This window comes from Pyrgilauda ruficollis, unplaced genomic scaffold (genome assembly GCF_017590135.1).
Source record: "Pyrgilauda ruficollis isolate IOZ18807 unplaced genomic scaffold, ASM1759013v1 scaffold187, whole genome shotgun sequence".
Classification (NCBI taxonomy): domain Eukaryota; kingdom Metazoa; phylum Chordata; class Aves; order Passeriformes; family Passeridae; genus Pyrgilauda; species Pyrgilauda ruficollis.
This window is the reverse complement of record NW_024517762.1, coordinates 576,541-601,606: the sequence shown is the minus strand read 5'-3', so window position 1 is coordinate 601,606 and position 25,066 is coordinate 576,541. Positions and strand designations below refer to the sequence as shown.

Here is a 25,066-nt window from a genome sequence, read left to right as displayed (position 1 = left end):
GCCTGGCGCGCGGAGGGGGCGGGGCCTGCGCGGCCGAGGGGCGGGGCCTGCGCGGGGCCATGGCGGCCGAGGCGGCGGAGCGGCACCTGGGGCTGCTGCGGGACGAGCGGGAGGCCGAGCTGGCCCAGAGCAGGTGCGGCACACGAGGCACCGGCAGCGGCCGCCGGGGACACGGCACCGGCCGCCGGGGGGTTACGGGGCGGCCACAGCCGGGGACACGTGCGGCTGGGGGGGCGCGGGAGCGCTGTCAGCCCTGGGGAACACTGAGGGACCCCCCCCTGGGACCCGCTGTCTCCTATGGAAACCCTGAGGGATCCTCCCCTGGGACCCTCTGTTTTCTCTAGGAGACCCTCCTGGTTCCTGGTGGGAACGCTGCTGCAGTGCCCCTGTTGTAAGCAGCCCACCCCGATAGGAACCCCACCCCACAGGGCTCTGATCCATGGGGAATCCTGCTGGGCTGGCCCCCACAGGACCGAGTCATCCTCTCAGATGAGGGGTACAGACACGTACCCAGGCAGGAGGATGGAGGTGCCAGCAGCCAGGATAAGGTCATTCTGCTCTGTCCCCTGGAGCTGTGCCCCTCAGCCTCACCCCGTGGTGTTCCCACCTGTGTGTGGTTCCCAGGGCATGGCAGGAGAGCGTCTCCCTGAAGGAGTTGCAGCGGAGAGGTGTCTGCTTGCTCAAGCTCCAGGTCAGCAGCCAGAGAACCGGCCTCTACGGGCGTCTCCTCGTGACATTCCAGCCCAGGAAGCGGGACTCGGACACCGAGCTGCCCTCCAACAGCTTTGGGCCTGGTCAGTGACACTCCTGTCTTTCCAAAGAAAGAGATCACACAGCCTAGAATGGTTTGGGTTGGAAAGGACCTCAAAGTCCATCCAGTCCCACCCTCAGCCATGGGCAGGGACACCTTCCCCTAGCCCAGGGTGCTCCAAGCCCCATCCAGCCTGGCATTGGACACTTCCAGTGATGGGGCAGCCACAGCTTCCCTGCACGGTGACACATTTGCCCCACCTCACTCTCTCCCTTCCATCCTCTGCAGGGGACATCGTGGGGCTCTATGAGTCGGCTGGGCAGGGGGACCCGCTGTGCACGGGCGTGGTGACACGTGTCACCCCCAAGGCAGTGACAGTGGCCCTGGAGGAGCCCCGGGATGGGGAGCTGGCCGTGGACCACGAGCGCTCCTTCCGCCTGCTCAAGCTGGCCAACGATGTCACCTACAACAGGCTCAAAAGGTGAGGGCTCACCCCGGCTCACTCTGCCCAGCGGGATGAGGAGTGACAAGTTTAGCCTGGAAAAGCTCTTCCCAGTCCCTTCCCAGTTTGGATTTGTCATTCTAGAGCCTCACAACAGCCTCAGTTTACCCACCTGCTGGCTGGTCCTGCTCTTCCCTTTCCCCCTCCAGGCTGTGGTTTGGTCCCATTGCATTGCCTCTGGAATACTCTGGGTTCTCTCTGGGGCCTTTTCCATCCTGGCAGGAGGAATGAACAGCTCCTTGCTAGATAAACATCCCAAAAAAGCACATTTGGCTGTACCAAACAGGGACAATGGGAAGTGGAAGCCTGACCAGCACAAGGATGTGTGTGCAAGGGTTGGGAGATGCAGGAATTGTGTGGGAATAGTCTTGTGGTGTAGCATTGTTCAGCTTTGGAATAGTTCAGTCCTTACTCACAGCTTGTCTCTGGGCACTTGGGAGTCTCCAGAGAACTCCTGCTGTGCCTGTAACCTGGATCTTCCCTTCTTTGGCAGAGCTCTAACTGCACTCAAGCAGTACCGGGGTGGCCCAGCCTCCGACCTGATCGACGTCCTCTTCTTTGCCTCTGCTCCCAGGGCGTTCCCTGAAACAAGTAAGGATCCTTTTTTTGTCAGGCTTGATGGGCATCCTTGGGAATTGCCCACGAGAGCACAGATAACTCTGATCCCTGTTTTTACCCACACATGCTCCAGAAAAGACCCCAGTGTTCAATGCGAGTCATCAGTGGTGCTGCAACTGGTAGGATTGTTTATGCTGGGCACACTTTCCTCATGGAGAGAGCCTGGACAAAATCTTGGATATAAGTAGTATCTACTCTGCTGTGCTTCTTTGGAAGAAACAAAGATTAAATTACACAGCTTCACCTTTTGGGGAGAGCAAAGCCTCTGATCAGCAGCTGTGTCAGATATCAACACCTGCTAATGGATATTATCCCTTGACAGAAGGGAAGGGTGCAAAAATCAGGGAGTGAGGGCTGAGGGTGGGCTGTGTCTAAGCCATGTACAGAGCTCAGGGCTGCTCTCCCCCCTCGTGCCATCCATCCCTGCCAGGGTTCTGCCCCTTTTCCTCCCCTCCACAGCTCCCTGCACTGTTTGTCTTCCTTGGAGTCCTGGATTTGGCTGCCCACCATGGTTTGCCTCTCTCCCATCCCCTCCAGCCCTCCATCCTGATAGGATGTGCTAGGGACAAAAAATGGGTGTTAATGAGTCCTGTCCCCATTTCTCTAAGCACTGATCCCAGTCTGAGTCAAACCTTTTAGCCCTTTGGCTGCCCAGGGACCTTGGTGCACTCAAGGTTTTAACATTAAATAAAAGAATTAAATTTTAATCAATCAACTTCCCTCAACAATGCTTTTACCCCTGAGGGAGCAGAACTGCCTCTAATGAAGGAAAGCTCCTTTTTACCCCATCACTCAGCTGTGCCAGGCTGGGCAGAGATGAATTTTCCATCTGCTCAGCACTGGGAATATTGATGGATAGATGGAGGCACGTTAGACAGACAGAGGAGGTGCAATATGGACTCAAAGGCCTTGCAGTTACCTCCTCCCTTCAGAGCTGCTTTCTGCCCACCTAGAGAGATGTTGTGCCAGCCAGGAATTAAGGGCTAATAACTTGGAATAAGCCTGCCCTGTGCTGAAGGCCTCTGCCAGACCAACTTCAGGCAGCTTTTCCATGTCACAGCCTCTACTTCCATGACCAAGCACCCATTAGCCTGGTTTCTTTGGGGATCTGTCTCATCCCATTCATTACCTGGTTTCAAACAAACCCATCAGCAGCAGGCTGAGTCAATAAGCCCTGGACAGCTCCTGAAATTGGCTGTCTAGACACACGTCTGTGTCAACACCGTGAGGCGAGCTCGCTTCCCTCAGAAACCAGGGAGCCACAGCTGGGAGACAGGGCAAAATCCACCCAGCAGGTGCAATGTGCAGCAGCAGAAGCCTGAATCTGATTTTTTTTTCTTTTTCTTTTCTTTTTTTTTGTGGGGGACAAGATGAGAATCCTAATTTTTCAATCAGGGAATCTTGTAGGTGGGTTGTGACGCCGCTGTGCATTTCAGTAATTAATTACCAGACATCAGCAGCCCAACACAACACATCAGAGCCTAGATCCTTTCAAAACACTTAAATATGCAACAATAAATACCCTTGGCATAAGACAAAAACATGAGACAGGCTGTGGAAAGAATAGCCTAAGGAATAGCCAAAAGGAGAGGAAGAGATCTCCAGTGGGTAGCTGGGATCTGCAGCAAAGATTGGGACTGGCACAAAACACCTCCACACCTCACCTTGCTGCCTCCAGGAAGGCTCCAAGGGGGAGAAAAATTTTTCCAGAAAGGGCAGACTCTGAACTGAGCAGGAATTTTGCCCTTATCAGACTCCCTGGGAAGCAGAATCCAGGTGGTCTCCCATCAAAAATGCCCTCCTTGTCTCCCTTCCACTTTGATCTGCACCTGTGGCCCTGCTGGATCTTCCACACCTGAAATCTCCTCCAAACAATTCTCCCCTGCTCCCAGCATCCCTGTGGGATCCCTGCACCCCTACATTTTGGGAATGGGGGGAGTGGAGAGGCTTTTCTTGCCAGCAGAGGCCAGCATTGCTCTGCTTGCTGTTCTCCTGGCCATCCAAGAGGGACATGTCCCTTTTCCCTTTGGAAAGCAGGTTCTGCTGTACCTGTGCAGGTCACTGATAGCTGCCAGCTCTCTCCTGTGCTGCTGGGCTGGAGAAAGTCAGGAATGCCCCTTTTTGTTCCTGGCTCCAGAAGGCCTGGCTTGTGTCCAACTCTGCCTATGGCTGTCAAAAGATTTGTAAAGGGAAAGAAGCAATCCTGGTGAAAAGGCAGGAATGTCCCCAGAAAAAGCCAAGCTGGCAGCAGAGCACTGGGGAAGCACCAGGGATTTCCAGCAAGACTTTCTTAGCTTTTTGGCACAAGTCACTTGCAAAAATAACCTGAAATGCTCCTCCATCCCTCTGCCCTGTGACGCCTCTTGTCATCACAGGGGCCATGGAGAGGCCTCTGAGATTCCTGGGGAAGACTAAGCAGTCCAGACAACTCAGCTGCCAGATATTTCCTCTGGAGAACAGGGGAAGTTCTGATCCAGGCTGATGTACCCAGCTGGATTTTGTCCAGCAGCGTTGGCTGCAGTGAGGTTGTACCAGGGAGGAGCTGCTGGGATTGGGGATCTGAATTGCTCTTGGTCAGAAATATACTTTGAAAAGGGCTTCCAGTTCTGGAAAACCTGGGCTCTTCCTCCCAGGAAGGGCTGTTTCCATCCATTTTTGGTTCAGAGACTCCTTTCCTGGGCCTGGATGTCATTTCCCCCAGCCCACTGCCTCAGCAGAGCTGCTGGAACTGTGCAGAAAAGCATCTCAGTCCCTGGGAATGTTGGGACACTGATCTGGATGGCCAAGGAAATTTGGTTTTCAACTCTGATAAATGGAGGTGTGCATCAGGGCACAATTACCTGGCCACCAGTGAGACACATTCCAGGGATTTCTTCAGCTGAGGATACCTGGAGCCCAGCTGCTGCAGGGAGAAGTTTGGAGGAACCACAGCATCCCATTAGAGGCTCTTCCCTCCTCCCCAGCAGCGTGGCCAGCCCAGGAGAGGCACAGTGCCAGCCTTCCCACACAGCAGCTCCTGGCAGCCTGTGGTTGGCAGGGATGAGGGTGGGCACAGGCCTGGAGAAGCTCCTCTGCTCATCCTTGAGCAAGGAAGCATCAATGACTCCCACATCCCAGCTGTTCCTCACTGTGGGAAATGCCTCTCAGGTTTGAAGCTATTCCTGCTTTTTTCCCCAGCCCATGGGATGCTTCTGGTTTTGTCTTAGTCATTAACACACTCACCCAAAATTTACATATGAACCAAGAGGCAGAGTGACAGCGAAAAGCACCCCCAGCGCCATTTCTCTCTTCACCATCGCCTTCTCAATGAGTATCTTTTGTTTTACCTCCTTTGGTGGTGCTGCTTCAGAAGCCACACACAGGATCACCTGCCTAAAACCAGAAGAAAGCCCCGTGTTTTTAATCCAGCCCTTAATGCAAAGGGAAGGATGAAGCACATGATGCCCAGCAGGGAAGGATGCCCAGAGATGTGTCTTATATAAGCTTTTGTGGGAACGTTATTTTCGGGAAACCTCGGTGTAATGAGTCATCATCCCTGCTGTAATTAACTCCCATAATGAACAAGGAGATTAGCATTAGGATTAAGGGGGGGGGGGATGAGAATAAATTTGGGCCTAAATGAGATCAATCTGGGAGGTTAAAAAGCAGCTTTAGAGAATTCAGTCTCTGCAGTGAAACCAATTCTCTTCTAATGTGATTTGCATATTCTATTCTCTTTTTTCCTCCCTTATTAAAGCAGAAATGAATTTTAGTTTTATCATTTAAATTGTTCTTTGTATCTTTTCCTGCCTTCATACCCAGTCTTGGCTGACCACCACAGGGCTGCTCTGTTCTGCTCACAGCCTCTGTAGGTTTTTCTGATTTTTCACTGTTGCTGCACTGGGTTTGCTCACTGGCAGGGATTTATTTGCCAGATCTGCTACTTCCTCCCCAATTTTCACTGAAGATTTCACTAAAGATGCTGGTTCTCCTGCAAAACAATCCCAGAGCTCCCTCCAGAGCCAGGAAAACCTACCTGTTTGATGCTGGGGAAGCTAAATGCCTCTTAAATTCTGGGAATTCCACCACTGACTGGTCAAAGGCCAAGTATCAGGGCTGGGGAGGGGATGGGGAAGCATGGGTGCAGGATGGGGAGGGAGGCTGTTTGTTTTGGAAGCATAAAAAGCTTATTTTTACCTTCTGGGGTCTTCCAGCCCCCTCAGGGCTTTCTTCCCAAGGTTTTCCTCATTATCAAATGGGTTTGGGCTGGCTGCAGAGAGCGCCATGTATTTCTGGATTTGTGCTTCTCAGCCTCTTCCCAGCTGGGGCTGAGGTACCAGTGACTCTCCTGCTGTCTCCCCAGAGCCTCTGGAGTTCTTCAATGCCTCCCTGGATGAGTCTCAGAGGGAAGCTGTGTCCTTCTCCCTGGCTCAGAGGGAGCTGGCCATCATCCACGGGCCTCCAGGCACTGGGAAAACCACGACCCTGGTGGAGATCATCCTGCAGGCTGTGCAGCAGGGCCTGAAGGTGAGGCTCACTGCCAGGGCTCTGGTGACAGGGACCACCTCAGGTGGCCACCAGTGAGCACCTCTCCTTGTGTGAAGGCCTCAGAGCAGCCTTGCAGTCATGGGAGTGGGCTACGGGGAAGCTTTACAGGGATTCTTCATCAGGAACTGGGGTGGTACCACAAGGGGAAATGGCTTCAAATGGGAAGAGGGGAAATTTAGGTTGGATATTGGGAAGAAATCCTTCCCTGGGAGGGTGGTAGGGCCCTGGCACAGGCTGCTCAGAGAAGCTGTGGTTGCCCCATCCCTGGAAGTGTCCAGTGCCAGGCTGGATGGGGCTTGGAGCAGCCTGGCCTAGAGAAAGGTGTCCCTGCCCCTGGCAGGGGTGTACTGGATGGGCTTTAAGGTCCCACCCAAACCATTCCAGGTTTCTGTGATTATTTTGCACACTCCTGGGCTTTGTGGCACCCAGAGCAGCTCCTGTTGGATCTGTGCTAATCCAGAGCCTGGCTTGGCTTGCAGGGACCAGGGACTTCCCCACCAGCTCCAGGGAGGTGCTGGCAGAGCTCAGGTTTGGGGTTCACTGGGGACCCTACAGAAGTGCTGCAAAGCAAGGAGGGCATTACCTGTGGTGATGCCAGCGCTTTATTCCCGACAGAAGCTCTCCCTCTGTCTGCTCGGACACCCCCTGCTGCAGCCTGTGGGTGCCCTCAGAGGTGCCAAGGAGTTTGTCCCCGCAGGTGCTGTGCTGTGCCCCGTCCAACGTGGCCGTGGATAACCTGGTGGAGCGGCTGGCCGGCTGCAGGGCGCGGCTGCTGCGGCTGGGCCACCCCGCCCGCCTGCTCCAGCCCATCCAGCAGCACTCCCTGGACGCCGTGCTGGCCCGCGGGGACAACGCCCACATCGTGGCTGACATCAGGAGGGACATCGACCACGCGTGGGTACGGGCCCTGCGCGGGGGCAGCGTGTGCAGCCCGGAGTGATCCCATGAGAAGGGCAGATATCAGGGGGAAGCTCTTCCCTGTGAGGGTGGGGAGGCCCTGGAATGGATGTCTCAAAGAAGCTATGGCTGCCCCGGGGGGAAGCTCTTCCCTGTGAGGGTGGGGAGGCCCTGGAATGGATGTCTCAGAGAAACTATGGCTGCCCCATCCCTGGGAGTGTCCAGGGCCAGGTTAGACAGGGTTTGGAGCAGCCTGGGCTAGTGGAAGGTGTCCCTGCCCTTAGGAGATGATCCATAAGGTCTCTTCTAACCCAAACCGTTTTGAGATTCTCTTATCTTCATGTGCTGGAGGACAGAACTTCCTTCCATGAATCCCTCATGGAAGTGGGAAAATTCCAGTCCCTGCTGCTGTGTGGGGAGCTGCTGCCCCTCACATCACCTGTCTGCCCTGATCCATGCCCTCCTCTTTAGCAGGGAAACATTCCCATCATTAATTCACTTCCTAACAAGCTGTCTGCCTGTCCTGATACTCCCTCCCACTCTCAGCCACTTCAAGTAGAAAGCAGAGCACATTTTAAAATGCATCCTTAATTTCTTCCTTCTCACCCTAATTTTCCTAACATTCCCTTACAACGTAGCTCTGGTACTTGGGGTGAGGATTTGATGCTAATTAGGTTATTTTCTTTCCCTTTTCTGGTGGCAGCACTGTCCAAAAGCCTTTTTTTTTTTTTGCTTCTTAATTTATTTTCCATCTTTCTGACTGGTGATTAGTTTTCATTTTCATCTCCTTGGGAGGAGTGTGTCACAGAAGCTGCCCTTGGCTGCAGAGAGCTCATCTCCAAGGTCCTGACCCATCTTTTCTTCCTCCTGCCTCTGTTTCTCCACTGCCACATTCCCTACTTTTCCCTGGAGCAATTGCTCCATGTTTTGACTCCTCTCTCCTTCCCTTCTCCCCAGCCCACAGAAGGAGCAATAACAGAAAAGAAAAGAAAACCTTGAGGCATTTCCTACTCCTTTGTGCTTCCTTCCCTCACCTGGCTTTGAGATTCTCAGGACCTCAGCTTCTGGATACTCCTTGCCCCAGCAAGGTTTCAGCCCCACAGTACCTGAGAAAGAAATGTAGCACAGATCCAGGGCCAGTCCAGCTCCAGGGATGCTGAGCAGGGTCAGGGAGCAGTCCAGGAGGATGAGGCAGGGAATGCAGGAAAGAAACCAGGCTCACACCATGAGCTGGCCTTAAACAGGCTCCCAGACCAATGAGGGGATGAGAGAGCTCATGTGAGGCAGGTGGGGATGATTAGAGTTGATACTCCTAATCCCTAATTAGGAATGGGTGACATCCAGACTGACCTCATCCTTAGGGCCTGTCATCCCACACCTGGAATTCCTGAACCCATTTTGATGACACCTGACAGACACATGGAGGATTCACAGTTTTAAATACCCATGAATTCAGCCAAAGCAGGGGCCTGAGCTGATCCATGTTAGACCCTGGAAAATGCATCCATCCATCCATGGCATGACTATAGGAACCAGCCTGTCTTACTCTTTTGGCTGCCTAGAAGAGCTTCTGTCTGCATCCTTCCCAAGTCATCAGCCTTACCTCCAGGGAAATAATCCCAATTTCCATCTGGGTTTGCTCAGTGAGCTGTAGCTGAGCTGTGGTCCCATGGCTGCTGCTCTGGCAGTGCTGGTGCCCATTGCTGGTGGGTTGGGGTGGTAGATACATTTAATACCTGCTAAAAAAAGCCCTGGGCCTGTCTGGATGCTGCTCTGGATCCTTTCCAGCAGCTCAGAGAGGCCAGTTTGAGGTGGCAGAGCTGCTGCTGGGGCTTGGGGAGCCCTCCTGCTTCCAGAAGGGCTCTGCTTCCTCAGAACAAGCTAGGACATCCCAGTCCCTCCCCAGCAGAGGAACAAAACCCCTCTTCCCAGACATTCGTCCCTGCTCCATGCCCAGATGTTTTGGCTGATCACAGACACGGTCAGAACTGAGTAGCAGCAGTTGGCTCTATCCAAATTTTTCTCTTTTCTAGGCCAAAACCAAAAAGGCCCAAGACAAGGGAGAGCGCAGCCATTTTCTGGGAGAGATCAAGACCCTGAGGAAGGAGCTGAAGGAGAGAGAAGAGGCTGCCATGGCTGCAGCCCTCAGCCAGGCCAGCGTTGTCCTTGCCACCAACACAGGTGTGACATCCTCCTGCTCATGTTTCCCCTCCCTTTGCCAGCTAAACCACGTGCTCTGCAAGGCAGCTGTCCTGGGATGGCTGGCACACTTGCTCCCAGCTCCTGGGAGCTCAGCAAAGCCTCCCAAACCCCTCCCCAGTGGGATTCTCCCAGCTTCCACTGTGGCACAGGATGTTGCTGAGCACAGAAGATGGATCTGGAAGGGCCCCTGTTAGCTCTGAGTAGGAGCTGGGAGTGCAGTGAGTAAACAAGTGCTGCTGGAGGTGTACAATCTGCTCCCCATTGCATAAATCACATGGGATAGCTTCCCTGCTTGGACCCTTGCCAGGACTGATGAAACCCAACACGTGTTTGCAGAGCCTGCTCCCAGGCTGCATGTGGCTGCTTCTGCACTCACCCAAATGATGTGACACAGGATTTTAGGGAGCAGGTCCAGGTGTCCATCAGGCAGCTGCAGCTGGGAAGGTTTGGCAGGTGTGGAAGGGCTTTACTGGCTCAGGCTTTTCATACTCACAATCTTCAGGTCTGGTTGCACAAAGGGTCATTAGTTGAAAGGAATCATAAATAATTTTAGGTCATAAAACAGCAAGTTACTGGAATGAAGGTTAGTGGACAGATAAATCCTTCCATGTCTTAGTCCCTGGGAGTTGGCCTCTCACTTCTTTTTACTTGCCTGAAAGAAAGAGGGAGATTTCCTTCTCCCAGTAAAACTGGTGTTTTTGTTGATCAGCTGTGATTCTCCCTGGAGCTGGAGCTTCCCAGCCAACTGGGGGTCTGTGCAAGTGGCAAAAGTTGAGTTATGACTGTACAACTCACCAGAGCAAATTCATACAGGCTGGAAAACAGTTTTGGAAGGAAAACAGTGTCTTCGGTGGGAAACTGGAATGTCTGAAGTGATGCAGAGCTGCAGAGGCTCCAGGATTTACAGTGGCAAAGCCAAATCCCTGCTCTCAGAGCTGCAATAGCACAGGAGCTTTGGAAAAAAACATTTCTGCAAATAAAAATCTCCTGGTCTGGGAGACTGGCTTCTTCACCCTGCCCTCCTCCTTTTGCATCCTTCTTCTTTGTGAAGTGCAGGAAGATTTGGATGCCCCTGGAATTCAGATTTCTGAACAATGTATGGATCAATATCAGTGGATCTGGGTTAGAGCAGGATGTCTGTAAGGAGACAAATGTTACAAATGGACTTCTGATGTTAAAAATGAGCCCTTGATGTGGCTGTGTGGTTCCAGTCTCCTTTCCCTCTTCCCAGTGCCACAAGGAGGAGCAGAGCCCATTCCCCCTCTCAGGGTGTCCCTCACTTACCAGACAGGTGAATCCCCAGTCCCTTACCCTCTGAGTGCTGGGCATGAGGAGTTTTGTTGGCACTGGGGGGCAGCAGGAAGGTGGGTGTTCCTTGCTCTGCTCCAGATGAAGCTCCCAGATGGCATCTGGGCTTCACTGCTGTTCCCAAAGCTACTTGGAAGCTTCTGGGCCCAGATGCCAGGGGAAAAAAAAGGACAAAGAGGAGCTGGCAAAAACAAGCCTGACTTACACATATCAATGGATACGTGTTTGGCAGGGCTGAATTCCTACATCTCTGCAAGGAAACATTATTTCACTTACCTCAATCACTATTACAGCTTGTGAGGTTTGTTTCCAGAGCAGGTTCCTCACTCTTCCTTGCTCCCCTGCTCACTTGGGAACCTTCTCCTTCCACCAGGTGCTTCCTCGGACGGCCCCCTGAAGCTGCTGCCTGAAACCCACTTTGACCTGGTGGTGATTGATGAGTGTGCCCAGGCTCTGGAAGCCAGCTGCTGGATCCCTCTGCTGAAGGCTCCCAAGTGCATCCTGGCTGGGGATCACAAGCAGCTTCCCCCCACCATCATCTCCCACAGGTAAAAATCCCAGATCCTCCCTTTCTTTGTGCAGCTTCCGAATCCTGGTGATTGGAGACATTTCATGATGGAGATCTGTGCTGCCTGCAGGCTCTGTGGAATGCATTTGGGCTCATCCTCAGGCTAATCCAAGTCTTTCCTTTAATTCTGCTTCTGTGGTTTCCACATTTATTTATTTAATGTATTAATATGTGAATTGGCCCAGTGAGATGCTGCATTATCGCACACCTCGGGGATTATAAAACCTCTCAGTCCCTACAACGGGGATAATAAGAACAGTTAGTTTGTGGAAAAGATCTGTGGATAGTGCAAATTGCCTGTGCTTCCAGAGGGATGCTGCAAAGAGTACTGAGGAATCTGAGTAATTTAAAACATAAATGTGCTCATGTTTATCTGGTTTAGGCAGCTCCAGATCTGGAATTACTGAACCACAGAAGCAGAAAAATAGGCCTGACTTCATAAACATCCTCTCCTGCTTCCAGAAAATAATGAACAAGACACATATCTGCCACCTCACTTGGATTTTGAACACAGGAAATGAAAGATCCAAGGCAGGCAGCAGCCCCCAGCACACGGCCAAGAGAACAGCAGTCAGGGCCTGCAGCATCCTCTCATTTTACCTCTCTCAGATGCCCAAAAGCTTGCTGTTCTGCAGATCTTGGCAGGTGATAAACACATGCTGAACTGCCTGGAAGTGTCCAGGCTGGTGAGCTCCAAAAGCCTCTCCAGAGCCCTCCACTCCTGGTGTCCTGCTGTTTATTCCCTGGGAATTTGCAGGCTGGCTCTCCATGCCTGGATTTTCCAAGCAAGGTACTTTTTGGAGTAGTATCTTGTTGGTAGCAAGAAGAAATTGGCCATTTGGTCCTTCTAATTTCAGAGTTCTTATTATTTTCTGTGAATAGTGCATAAAGTTCCTCTTTTCCCCCAGAGAAACTTCATGATAGCTCCATAATGCTCCACAGTGCCCATCCAGCTGGATCCACCTCAGCAGCCTCAGCCTGGCTTTTCCCCAGACTGTCAGATTAAGGGCAAAACACAGTAAAAATCCCAGCTCTGTTACTCTGGAACAGGGCTGACACTCAGCTGGTGTCACTTTTGGCTCCCTCTTTTGAGACAAAAGCAGTGTTTCTTCACTCCAGAAACATTATAGCAGCTGTTTTGTTTTTTTTTCTGCTCTGTCACCCTGGCTGCTGCCAGGAGCCTTTTTTTTTTTTTTTTTTTCTGCTCTGTCACCGTGGCTGCTGCCAGGAGCCTTGGCTGGAGCTGGAGGCAGAAAGCTCCTCCTGGATCTCCTCCTGCTCCTGCTTGAGGAGTTGTGCTTTTCTCTCCGTCAGCTTTGACTGGTGGCCCTGGCAGTGCTGGGGGAACATCAGACTCCATGATCTTAAAGATCTTTTCCATCCTGAACAACTGTGATGGAAATAAATGGGATACTGGAGAGCCCTGTTTTGGGCTTTCCACATTCCCTGCAGGCCCAGGAAGCAGCACAGTGGCAGATCTCTTCCACCTCCTTCCGTGGGTATTTCCAGAGCTCCCACAAAGGCCCCAAATCACCTGCCAGCTCCTCTGTGGTTCAGGGGAAGCAAGGAGCTATTTCCAGGGATGATTCATGCGGAGGACTCCAACCCTTCCGCCCACCTTCCCCTTCTCCATTGATGACAGCGGGCCTGGAGTGGGTGGGCTCCTATTTTTGGGGCCATGGGGAAGGGTCTGAAGTTATCTGGGATGAATCCAGGCTGGCAGGAGGCTCGGCTGTTACTACAGCAGAGGAAGTCAGCCCTGCTCAGGCAGGAAGCCTCTGTCCAGCAGCAGGAATGCTGTGGGACTCAGTCCTCCTTGCTGTTACCTGCTTGTTCCTCCATGGAATCAGCATTTACCTGTTCCTACCATCAGTGACCCTGTGAGGCCTAGGGAATGTTTGACAGAGGGTCTGAAGCTGCTCCTCTTCCCTGCTTTCTGACACCCCTGGAGCTGTCCCAGGATGCAGAGGGCATCCCCACACACACCTTCCAGTCCATGCTGGCAAATTCCAGCCCCCTCCAATTCCCCCTCAGCAGCTCCAGCCCAGGCTCACAGGCAGCAGCTTCCACCTTGGAGGTCCTCCTCCTCCTATTTTTCCTTGTCCCTGTGGGCATCTCCATGCCAGGGCACACCCTGCAGTCTGTCAGGAACATTTGTTTGCCTTGGTGGAGCCTTCATTCCATCCTTTTCCCGATGAAATCCTCTCCACATCAGGGCTCTGATGTATTAATTTGGTTTTGCTCCCCTCAGCTGCTGGCAGATGCTTATCAAACCTCTTGCTCTCAACAAACACAGGGATGCTTTGCCATCTTGTTTGTCTGTGGTCAGTCTGGATGTCTGCACCATCCCAAATCCATGTGCTGATTCCCATGGCAGGTCTGAATGGGCTTCCTTTCACTTTGTCACTGAAGTTTCTCTTGGGTTTCTCTGGAGACTCCACAGCTGGAATGTCGTGGTGCACATCCATGAATTAACTCCATTAATGTGGAGTTCCTGAGCTGTGAAAACACAGTGATCTCCTTCTCCAGGCTTTTCCAGCCAAATCCAGTGTGCACTGCAGGGATCAGTCACACCAGCATCCCCTTTCTCAGGGATGGGTAAGAAAAAATATGCCATGGGTGAAGACACAGCCCCAGCCTTCCATGGGAAACAATTCCTGGTTTTCTCTAGTACTGATCATTCTGGGCACGTACAGGGCAGGCTGGCCGAGCACAGCATTTCCTGCAGGCAGAACAAGGTGAAACCATGTTAGCAACAAATCCTGCTTGCTGTGGGCTGGGTTTGGGAATTCTGCCTTTCCCAGCTGTACTTTAGGTACTTTCAAGTAGATATTCCCAAGCATCCTATGCATGGTTCTGTCTGTCCAACCTCTTATCCCAGTTTTATTTCTCTAAAGCAATCAATAGGTGAAAAACATCTGCTCAGGGCACTCAGGATTTTGTTGGCAGAGAAATCAACCACCACAGGAATTAATTGAGTGGTAAAATAACAGAAAGTTATTAACAGGTGAAATATTCCTGAGCAGATTAATTCCTTATTATTAATTCAGCATATAACCTCCTGCGGATCCCTGCGGTGGGAATGCTGCTGGAAGGGTAGGGAACAGCAGCATTCCTGAGGCTTGCTCTGAGCTTTAATGGCTGTTTCAGGCATGTGCTTGCACCTGAGTGCCAACAGCTCTCCCTGCTCAATTTCCTTTCTGTCCAGGACATCCAGGCTCCGTGGGCAGAGAGCAGAGCTGGGAGAATCAAGTTAATTCCTGATGTCTGGAATGCATCCTCCAACCCCACATCTTGCTGTGTCCCCTCATCCCATCTACCCCAGCCCCCCTCTGGCAAACTGCTGCCTCCCATGTCCTGCAGCCCTGTGCATCCAGAGGTTATTCCCCTTGTTTTGCCTGTGTGCTGCATCCTATGATTCAGCGAGGAGGAGAGCTAATAAGGCCCGGCTTCTTGGAAAGAGTTGTCCTTAATTGTCCCTTCTGCAGGTTTAATGACTTGGCAGTCTCTTGTCACATTTCCCAAGTGCCTGTGGTGAGCGTGGCAGGGCTGGCTGGTGCCACAACAATCCGCCTGCTGTGGGGCCGTGTAGCGCTGGAATTCCCCCAGCAGGGATTAGATGTGTGCTGTGCCCCAGAGCTTGATGGAGAGCGTTTTCCTGAGCTGTTCCCTGTCATCATTCCATCATCTTCATGCTGCTTCCCTGTGTCTGGCAGCCACCAGCACCCTCAGTGTCAGCCTCAGTATGAAAAATCTCTGTATGCTCACAGAATCCAAGGGCAACGACTTCATCCTTCTTCCTCAGATGGTGCCTCCCAGCAAACCCTCTGTGAGGCCAGGAGGAAGCAAACAGGCTCCTGAAAGGCTGAATTCTGTAGGAATTTGATTCATTTGTGCCACATATATGAACAAGGAGCGCTGCTGGATGTGATGGGGGTTTAGTGGGTGAAAAAGCAATGAGTGCAGTGCATCCATGCCTCAGTCCAGGGTGAGTGGCCAGGGAAGGATGGAAATGCTGGAGCAGCAGGGGTCTTGATGAAAGCAGCAAGGGTTGGCTGTGTGGGCACCAGGCATTCCAGAATTCGGGGTGAAGGTCTGATCCTATTGCACTGGGTGATGCTGATGCTGTGGCTGAGCTTGCAGTAACACCACTGTAGCCTTACACTGATGGATCACAGAATCATGGAATCACTGAGGCTGAGAATGACTTCCAAGACCACCGAGTCCACCCTGTGATCAATCCCCACCCTGTCAACCAGACCAGAGCACTGAGTTCCACATCCAGTTGCTCCTTGAACACCTCCAGGGTGGTGACTCCAGAGTCCATTGCTTGAGTTACAGGGGCAGGATCCGTGTCCAAGCCTCTCTGAGTCTGTCCCTGACAGTCTGACATACAGACAGCACTGTTGGCACCCGGGTGGAACAGGGGTGACAGTGCCACCCCAGGGGAGCCACACGGAGGTGCTGAGCAGGGCTGGAGCGCGGCTGCTCCCAGAGCATTCCCACTGACACCATCGGCACCCCGTGTGCCGGGAGGGGCTGGCTGAGCCCCATCCCGCCCTGGGGATGGACACTCCCACTCTGAGGTGCTTCTCCGTGCAGGGCGGCGGCCGAGGGGCTGTCCCTGAGCCTGATGGAGCGGCTGGCGGGGCACTACGGGGAGCGGGCGGTGCGGATGCTGACCGTGCAGTACCGCATGCACCGGCACATCATGGAATGGGCGTCCTCCGAGCTCTACGGCGGCCGGCTCAGCGCACACCCCTCCGTGGCACAGCACCTGCTCAGGTGGGTTCCTGCTCTCCACTGCTGCAGGAGCTGAAATGTTCTTTTCATCCCCGTTTGTCCCTTCCCTGCGGAGTTTGCCGCTCCCCCTGAGAGGATTTTCCTGGTTTTGATTCAGCCGTTGTTTCATCGAGGAGACATTACTGGGGGGCTTTGACCTTTTGGTTCTGTAACCAGAAGTGATGCAGAGTTGTCTTCTATGTCCTCCTTTGCTGTGATAATCGTGGAATCCCAGAATTGTTTGGGCTGGATGGCTGGAAGCCCACCCAGTCCCATGCCATAGGCAGGGACACCTTCCACTATACCAGAATGCTCCATATCCCATCCAGCCTGGCTCTTCCAGGGATGGGACAGCCACAGCTTGAGTGGATATTGCTGTAACAGCAGCGTTGGTAACTGGCCCTTTCCCACATACCTTGTGCAGGGACCTGCCAGGTGTCTCTGACACAGAAGAGACCAGCATCCCCTTGTTGCTCATAGACACCGCTGGCTGTGGCCTGTTTGAGCTGGAAGTGGAGGATGAACAGTCCAAGGGGAATCCAGGTACCAGAATGGATGGACTGAGGTGCTCAGCCCACCAGAGGCTTGGCCACATCCCAGAGATGTCTCCCTGGGGAAGGTGGGGTCCCAGAGAGCCTTGCTTAGCTGAGAGATCTTCCCTCCGTAAATCCTCAACCTCCAGGGACTCTGAGCTGTGTTGGAGCTCTGGTGACAGCGTCCAGCTTGTGGGTGGCCTCTCCTGCTGCCGTGTCCTCTTGCAGGGACATTTCTCCGTGCTGAGGGCTGGGACAGCATGGAGAATCCCTGTGGCAGGTGCTTTACAGCAAGGAAGGGCAAATAGCAGCAAGCAGAGCACAGGCCTGTTTTGGGAAGACAGTGGATAAGGCTCAGAATTGCCTCCCAGTCTGCTTCTTTCCATGAAATCCTGTCTGGTTCTTCTGCATGGATTTTCCTAGGACACTGAGTTCTGCTGTTTTTCACCTGAAAAAGTAGATTTCATTACAGAAATTGAGTGCAAAGTCAGGCTGGAAAACACAAGGGCAGTTTTTACCAGTTTAAATATCTTACCTTCTCTTTGACCCCCACCATCATTAGAGTGCCTCATTTTTCCATGCAGCATTCCCAGAGCCCTGCTGAACACAACAGGCTCTTGTGGAGAGCCACAAAGCCTGGTCTGAGAGAACTCAGGGATTTGAAGCAGAGGATTAGAGGCACATATTCCCAAATTTGGGAGGCAGCCTTTTGGCACAGCTCACTGTAGAGTCTTGATGTTTATTGCTGTGTTTTGCTGCAAAGCAGAAGCCTGGCCAATGAACCATGAAAAAATTCATACAGGATTTCATTTTCCCCCTTAGATCTCTCTGAACCAGGCACCATTTTGGATAAGCAGTTCATGGCAGCCTTGCCTGCTGTTTTGGGGGAGGTGGGCGCATTCCTCTGGCCTCTGTCCCCTGTCACACACACTCTGTTCCTGTCCCAGGGGAGGTCCAGCTGGTGGGGATGCACGTCCAGGCCTTGGTGGACGCTGGTGTGAAAGCCAAGGACATCGCTGTGGTGGCCCCCTACAACCTCCAGGTGAGCTGTCCCTGTGCTGGCATCCCCCCTGTCCCTGCACACAGAGCACCACAAGACCCCAGAGACCCGCAGAGCCAAATTTAACCAGCATTTGGGACCAACTCCTGCACCTCTGAGCAGCCTGGGGCCATGGAGGTGTTCCACTCACAGCCTCAGGAGATGCTCATCCTTGTGGGTTTGGGAGGGAGGGATTTCCCCCCAAACCCTGCCATTTTAATCCTTTTCACCCATGTATTTCCTTTAAAAGCTACCCTTGGCCTGTTTCTCAGGTGGACATGCTCCGACAGCACCTCTGCCACAGCCACCCCGAGCTGGAAATTAAATCAGTGGATGGTTTCCAGGGAAGGGAGAAGGAGGCAGTGATCCTGTCCTTTGTCAGATCCAACAGGAAAGGTAAGACCTGGCTGCTGGAGCGTTGCTCCCCTGGGAACGAGGAGGAAGTCGTGTAGCCAAGTGCTGTGGTTTAATTGCAGTGCTCTAACATGTGGCTCTGGATGGATTTACTGGCAAACCCCCCCTTTTCAGGCTTTTTTGTTTAATTAATGAATATATGTGCTGTCAGGGCTGCAGAGGAGGCTCCCGTGCTACAGCAGGTCCAGGACTGATCACTTGGAAGGCTCCCTGGCCCCTGAGGCTTCAGAAATTATTTAAACCAGCACCCTAAGAATGTCACATTTCATTAGCCCCACTTTTAGGGGAGTTGGGGGGTAATTTCTTGGCTTTTGAGCCCATTTTGGGTGAGTTCCCTGCAGAAAGTGAGCAGGAGCTGGCATCCCAATCCATGCACGGAAAATGCTGCTTTGGGGAGCAAAATCTAGAGCGGAAAATCAAGTTCTTTGCTATCAGCAGCTGCAGTGGAAGTTAATAGCTGGAAAAAAGCTGCTGCCCTGGGGGCAAGGCTCCTGTGCAAGGAACTGAAAGGTTTGATGGAGTTGGCTCAGCAGGATTGCTCTGTGATCACCTCTGTTCCATGCTGGGATCAATTCCCTTTCCAAACCCACGGTCCTGTGACCCTACCTGTGCTGCTGGAGGTGAAATGCTGAGGGCTGGAACGGGGCAAAAAAGGGGGAAATATACAAAGAAGGAGGAGATGCCTCTTTTTCCAAGCCTAGAGGAGGAAAAGCAGCCTTGTGGGGAGAATGGAGGTGGGGACAGCACTAAGAATAGTCCTGATCCAGGAGTGACTCACCCCTGTGCTGGAGGGAGCTGGTGGCCCTGGGAGGGTGAGTGTCCCACAGCCCCTTCTCCTGCACAGGGAGAGGCCAAAGCTCAGGTGTGGGGCAGAAATTGCTTTTTTTGGGACACAGGGAGGCTTCTCCTTGACCTGTCCCTCTGCAGCCATTCCTGATCCAGCAGGAAACCTTCATTTAAGAGGAAATATTTCCCTCTGAGGATGCTGAGGTCCTGGCACAGCTTGCCCAGAGAAGCTGTGGCTGCCCCATCCCTAGAAATGTCCATGGCCAGGTTGGATAGGGCTTGGAGTCTGGGATAATGGAAGGTGTCTCTGGCAGGGGGTGGAACTGGATGGGCCTTAAGGTCCTTCCCGACCCAAACCATTCCAGGATTCAGAGTTGGATTTGCCCCTGCAGCTGGGTTAAACCTCATCAGAGAAACTGGGAATTGTTCTCCGAGCTGCAGAGCAGGGAGAGGGGCTCCCCCTCAGCCTGCCCCTCAAAGGCAGCACAAATGAGGCTGCTGAGGCAGAGCCAGGCTGGGCACTGCTCTGGCAGAGGCATTAATCTCTTCCTGCCTGGCCTCCTCGCTGTTCCCTGGAGCTGGGAGCTCGCAGCCACCCACGCTCCGCTCTCGCTGCCTGATCCTGCCTGAGTCATCCCAGCACTGCCGGCTCTCATGCTGTCTGTGAGCAGAGCAAAACCTCCCTGAGTTCCCAAATGGCTGTTCCTACAGACCTCAGGGAATTTGGGAGCAGGGGGGAGCTCTGTAGGACAGGGGGGAGCTCTTCACCTGCAGTCCCTCCTCTGTTGCAAGGTGAGCCTTTTCCACACTGCTCCATCTTGTGTTTGCTCCCAGCTCCAAGCTGAGCTTGTGTCCTGGGCCAGGCAGGGAGACATTTCCCCTTTCTGTGAGCCTTCCATCCTCTTCCCAATGCCAGGAGCTCAGTGTGGAGCCTGTGCAACACAGCTAGGGAGAGGAACAGCTGTGAGCGGAGCCCCATAAAAGCCCACTCTCACCCTCCAGCCAAAAATTCCTTGGACCAAACCCCTGCTTGGAGGAGGTGGGGTCCCCTTACCTGTCCGGGTCCCTGTCCCCTCTGGCATCCCTTCCCTGCTGTTTCCCCAGGTGAGGTGGGCTTCCTGGCCGAGGAGCGGCGGATCAACGTGGCGGTGACGCGGGCGCGGCGCCAGGTGGCCGTGGTGTGTGACAGCCACACCGTGGGCAGCCGCCCCTTCCTGCGGCGCCTGCTGGACCACCTGTCCCAGCACGGCCTCGTGCGCTCCGCCTTCGAGTACCTGGATGACCTCGTGCCCCAAAACTACCCCGGGGAGGGAGGGGCACAGCGCCAGCAGGGCCCCAAACCACCGGGCCCCAAAGCGCGGCCGGCTCCGGCTGGGAAGCTCAAGGCGGCGGCAGCCGGAGCGGGGAGCCAGAAACCGGGAGCACGGAGCTCCCCGAGCGCTGCCGCAGCTGGGAGGGACGGCTCAGGGTCAAAGGAGGGTGGGGACAGGTTCAGGGCCATGCTGGTGGCCTTCCTGGCGAGCAGCGAGGCGCAGCTGGATTTCCCGACATCCCTGAATTCCCACGAGAGGATGCTGGTCCATGTGCTGGCAGAGGAGTACAGGCTGCAGCACCTGAGCTCCGGGGAGGGCCGGGACAGGTACATCAGCGTCCGCAAGAGACTCCCCAAGCAGCCCCCGCTGCCCTCTGAGGCCCCGCTGCCCTCCCAGCCCCTTCCTGAGCCCCTTCCCGAGCCTCAGCATCCCCACGGGAACATCCCTGAGCCTGCGGAACCGGGGGAAAGCAGCGAGGGCTCGGGAAAAGTGGACCTGAAATCCCTGCACTTGGAGAGAGTCCAGAGGGAGAAAGCCAGGCGGGAGGAGGCAGCCAGGAAGGTGCAGGAGCCCAAGAGTGGCAAAAGGAAAAAGGACAAGAGTGAAGCCAAAGGTGGGTGAAGCTTTTTGTAACCAGCACAATTAATGCTCTTCCTTGAATGGATCTTAATCCTGGTGGGTTTGTTCCAGACTTTGGGATTTGGGTGTGGAACATGTGGCTCTTGGAAAGCTACAGGGAGGTGGGAACTGGCTGCAGCATCCAGGCAGAGGGTTTTGGATACCTGGAGGTACATTCTGTAAGTGAGAGGAAAAACACTGGAGACCCTTTCCCAGGAGAGTCTCAGGAATCACATGGGAGGCTCCCAAGAATGGGGAGAGGAGCTGAGGGGAGTACCTGGCCCACACGGAAGGATGTAAAGGCAGAGGCTGCCCTGTGGCTGCAGGAGGGTGGGTTTGTTCCCAGGCCCCAACCCAGGTGTGTGCTCACCTTTCCCAGGAAAACCGGCCATCGGGAGCGCAGCCGGAGAGGATTTCGACGCTCTGATCTCCGCTGCCATGGAAGCTGACAGGACCTGTGGCTTCTCCCGCTGCAAGGCCTCTGTCACCACCCTGGGCCAGCTCTGCCACCACTGCCAGCGGCTCTTCTGCCTCAGCCACCACATCCCCGAGGTAAGGAGGGGCAGGACAGGCTCAGCCTGGGAATTTTCCCTGTGGAGCTCCCCCGGCAGGGTTTCCTTGCAGGGAGTTTGAGCAGAGCCCTCCCTGTCAGAGCCTGTGCTGAGCTCGGGTGCACGGGGCTGGCAGGTGCTGACACCTGGGCTCTGCTCACCTCTTCCTGAGGGCTTTTCTGTTTTCCTCCCATTTTGTGCCCTTCTTTACCATTTTCTGGCACTTACACTCTGGGGCCCTGTGGATAAAGTGAGGCAGAGAGCAGAAATGGAAAAGCACACGTTTCAGGCTGAAGTGAACCTGGACTCAATTCCCAGCTCTTTGCACGTTCCCTCTGCATTCTGAGGATGATCCCAGCCCTTTGCAGATTGTCTCTGCATCCTGGGGACAGGTCAGGCACGGTGCAGTGCTGCCTGGCCAGCAATTCAGAATTCCCTGTGTCCTTGTTCCTCACCCTGTGGAACCCCCGGGAGCTCAGCAGCCCTATAAATCCTTGGCAAGCTTTTCCCTCTGTCAAGAGCTATCTGTTTCCATGGCAAGGAATACTTGTATTTATGGTCACTCACATCCAGGGGGATGGAGATTTATTCCCTGAAGAATGGCCTCTCCCTGCTGAATTGTAACAAAGCTGCAACAATTGTGGGGATTCAAATCCATGTCAGTCCCAGGAAGGGCTGTCACAGCTCTGAGGGAACAGGCTGGGAACTCACTCCATGGAAACATAAATGACTTTGGGATGGGCCAAGAAAAGGGATCGGATTTTAGGATCTCACCTGAGAGGGATAATTCCAGTGTTGGACTTAGCTCATTAAAGCATCAGATTGATGGCTAAAAACCATCTCCCATTCCCCAAAACTCCTTTCCCAGTTCACTGGAAATGAGGTGGAAGGAGCCACTTGAACCATCCCAAAGGATGATTTACCTGGTATTCAGAGCCCAGGACCTGGATCTTTATATTTCATTCTGTGTGAGAGGAGCTATAAAAAATGATTTAATAAAACACAAAATAATAAACATTAATTTTAAACAATAAGTATAAGAATAAATCTATAAAAATATAGCATCAAAATATAAAATGAAACTAAATCAAAATAAAATGAAAATAAATAGAATAGTAAACAATGATAATGAATTTAAGTTATAAAAATATGTAAGTATATAAATTAATATAACATCACAATAATATAATAATATATAAGGTAATGATAATAATGGCTGTAAATGATGGGAGGTGATTTTAGGGGGATGCAAAGCAGGCCCAAAAGGAATTCCAGGCTCAAGGAGTGACAGCCCCTGGCTCCCACGTGGGTGATCCGTGCCCCCGTGCCCGTTCTCTCCGCAGGTCCATGGCTGTGGGGAGAAGGCCAAGGCGCAGGCACGGCAGCGGATCAGCCGGGAAGGGATCCTGTACCCCGGGAGCGGCTCCAAGGACAAATCCCTGGATCCCGCCAGGCGAGCCCACCTCCAGCGGCGCCTGGACCAGAAGCTCAGTGAGCTGACGAGCCAGAGGAAGGGCAAAAAGAAAGACAAGGAGAAATGAGGGACCCGAATCCTGCTTTTTTAACCTCAAAGCCATAGCTCAGCCCCACCAGGGCAAAGCTGCTGTGCTGGGCCTGTGTGGAATAGGGGGCTCCATGTGTGGAATAGGGGGCTCCATTGTGGGGGGAAAACCTGGAGCTGGGAGCCTTCCCGAGGTGCAGGGCCGAGGCAGGGGAGGGAGAGCTGCTGCATTGTCCTGGTTATCCGTATGGACACGGTGATGGATGCACTCAGGGGCCAGAGCACGCTGGTAAAACGGGCATTAAACACCCAAAGCTGTCACTGTCACATCGGTCCCTGCGGCAGCACATGATGGATGCCCGGGAACAGGAACGTGGGAGGCATGGAAAACCCTGGGTGACCCTGTGCTCCAGGGAGGATGGCTGAGGAAACGGATGTGTCCCAGCCCAGCGATCCCCTGGCTCTGCTCAGAGCTGGAGGGACCCAGCCTGAGCACACTGCAGCCATTCCCTCCCCACCTGGGCCAGGGGCTCAGCAGGGGACTCAGCCCTGCTCCAGGTGTGCCTGGGGATGGGAATGGAGATGGAGAAAGGGAGGCCTCCAGCCCAAACGGTGGTGGCACCACAAGGAGCTGCTCCAGCACATGGAACCATTTCCCTGGGAGAGCCTTCCTGTGACACTGGGAGGTCTCTCCCTCCTTACTGCTGCCTGTCCCTTCCCAGATCTGTCCTGCCCTTCCCACAGAGCTCCTTGGAGGCTGATTCCCACTGGGAAAGCCCACAGTGACAGCAGGTGCAACCACGTGAGCTTTGCAGGTGGGAGGGATCCTGGTGTCCATCCTGGACATTTTCCTAATCCTTCACACAGGGTCCATCTATCCCACCCCCAAAATAGCTCCAGCAGCATTTTTTGTCCCCAGGATGAAGGAGAAGTTGCAAAGGTGCCTCCAAATAGGAATGGCTGGAGAGGAGCACTTTAAAAATGCCTAACCCACATATTCCCCATTCTTTTGGAGCTAAACATCACAGATTCCAGCACCTGTGGAAGTCACTCACCTCATCCCAAGTAAAGCTCAGCAGATGGCAGGAGCTGCCAGACAGCCAAGGATTTCTGTGTCCATCTCTTCCCAAATACTTGGCTGGGATAGCTAATAAGCAAATTTTCCCCCAAACCTCGTGGGCTGTGAGTACTGGCTGTGAACAACTTCCCACAAAAACTTCCTCGCCCCATCGGAAACCTCATCCTTCAAAACCTTCAAACCCCTCCATCCTCGGCTCGTGCCTTGGTGCTGTGCATCACCCATGGAGGGATGGCACTGGCTCCCCTGGCAGCAGGTGGAACAGGGAGAAGTGGGGAGGAGGAAGTGTGAGCCAGGGGAATCTGGACATCAGTGAGTGGAGACGGGCAGGGGGAGGAGCCAGAGCAGAGGGGGATGATGGAACAGGGACATCACAGCCGTGTCCCAAAGGGAAGGTCAGGCAGCACAGATGGGAAGGCAAAAGTGCCACCAGCTCAGGGGATAACTCACCTTGGAGTTACTTTTTAGTCAGGGAAAAACAGATAAATGGCTCATTCACAGCTTTTTTCCCTGCTCAGATCATTCAAGCAGCCACATCCCAGCCCATGCTCATCCCATGGTGCCAATTCCACGGCACAGAGTCCCAGACACCCCCAGATTTCCCAGCCTGGCTTCTCACCAGCATCCTGCAGGCAGGGAAAAGCCAAGGCTCCAGGCAAGGAGGGATGTGGCCCCAGTGCATCCTCTGCTCTCCAGCCTGTGCCATGAGGGGCTCCATCACCCTCCACAAACCAATGTGGGAATTAGCTCCCAAAAATCCCAAACCTGGCTTGGGCCAGAGCCCACCAGCAGACAGGATCCACACAGGCTTTTCCTCTGCCTTCCTTCTGAAACAGGAGTTGGGCTTAAAAATTATAAAATGAGGGACTTTTCTCACTTGCCTTGGGCCACAAGGCCAAAATGTTCCTCTCTATGCCCGAATCCTGGATAAAATGAGTTCTAGGGTAAGTCACAGCCCAAGTCCAGGATTAGGGGCTGGAGAAAACAACCCCCAGTTGTGAGAGTTGTGTTAAGTAGCAGGAATTTGGAGTGCTGTCCTGAGCACTCTGAGGGAATTTGGGTTGGAAAAGTGGCTGGG

The 25,066-nt window shown here is 53.5% G+C and overlaps 1 protein-coding gene and 1 long non-coding RNA gene across 2 annotated transcripts; one reads left to right on the top strand and one right to left on the bottom strand.

Annotated features, from left to right (window-relative positions):
• Positions 1–41: 41 nt before the first annotated feature.
• On the top strand, positions 42–24,009 carry IGHMBP2 (immunoglobulin mu DNA binding protein 2). The gene is made up of 15 exons (XM_041465116.1): positions 42–133; positions 625–794; positions 1,040–1,232; positions 1,747–1,844; positions 6,214–6,377; positions 7,096–7,296; positions 9,329–9,476; positions 11,179–11,353; positions 15,976–16,158; positions 16,580–16,698; positions 17,636–17,730; positions 18,000–18,123; positions 20,032–20,853; positions 21,238–21,410; positions 22,753–24,009. The coding sequence occupies exons 1-15, from the start codon at positions 60–62 to the stop codon at positions 22,948–22,950; spliced, it is 2,937 nt and encodes a 978-aa protein (XP_041321050.1). The 5' UTR covers positions 42–59; the 3' UTR covers positions 22,951–24,009.
• LOC121352302 lies at positions 723–5,385 on the bottom strand. Its single transcript, XR_005954911.1, has 5 exons — positions 5,094–5,385; positions 3,921–4,040; positions 1,670–1,835; positions 1,366–1,468; positions 723–807 (listed from the first exon to the last, which is right to left on the bottom strand). It is a non-coding gene; the product is annotated as an uncharacterized LOC121352302 (long non-coding RNA).
• Positions 24,010–25,066: the final 1,057 nt, after the last annotated feature.

Coding starts and splice junctions, on each gene's coding strand:
- IGHMBP2 (XM_041465116.1), top strand. CDS start 60: ATGGCGGCCGAGGCGGCGGAGCGGCACCTGGGGCTGCTGCGGGACGAG. Junction 1,845..6,213: donor CAGGGCGTTCCCTGAAACAA/GTAAGGATCCTT, acceptor CTGTCTCCCCAG/AGCCTCTGGAGTTCTTCAAT. Junction 16,159..16,579: donor GTGGCACAGCACCTGCTCAG/GTGGGTTCCTGC, acceptor TACCTTGTGCAG/GGACCTGCCAGGTGTCTCTG.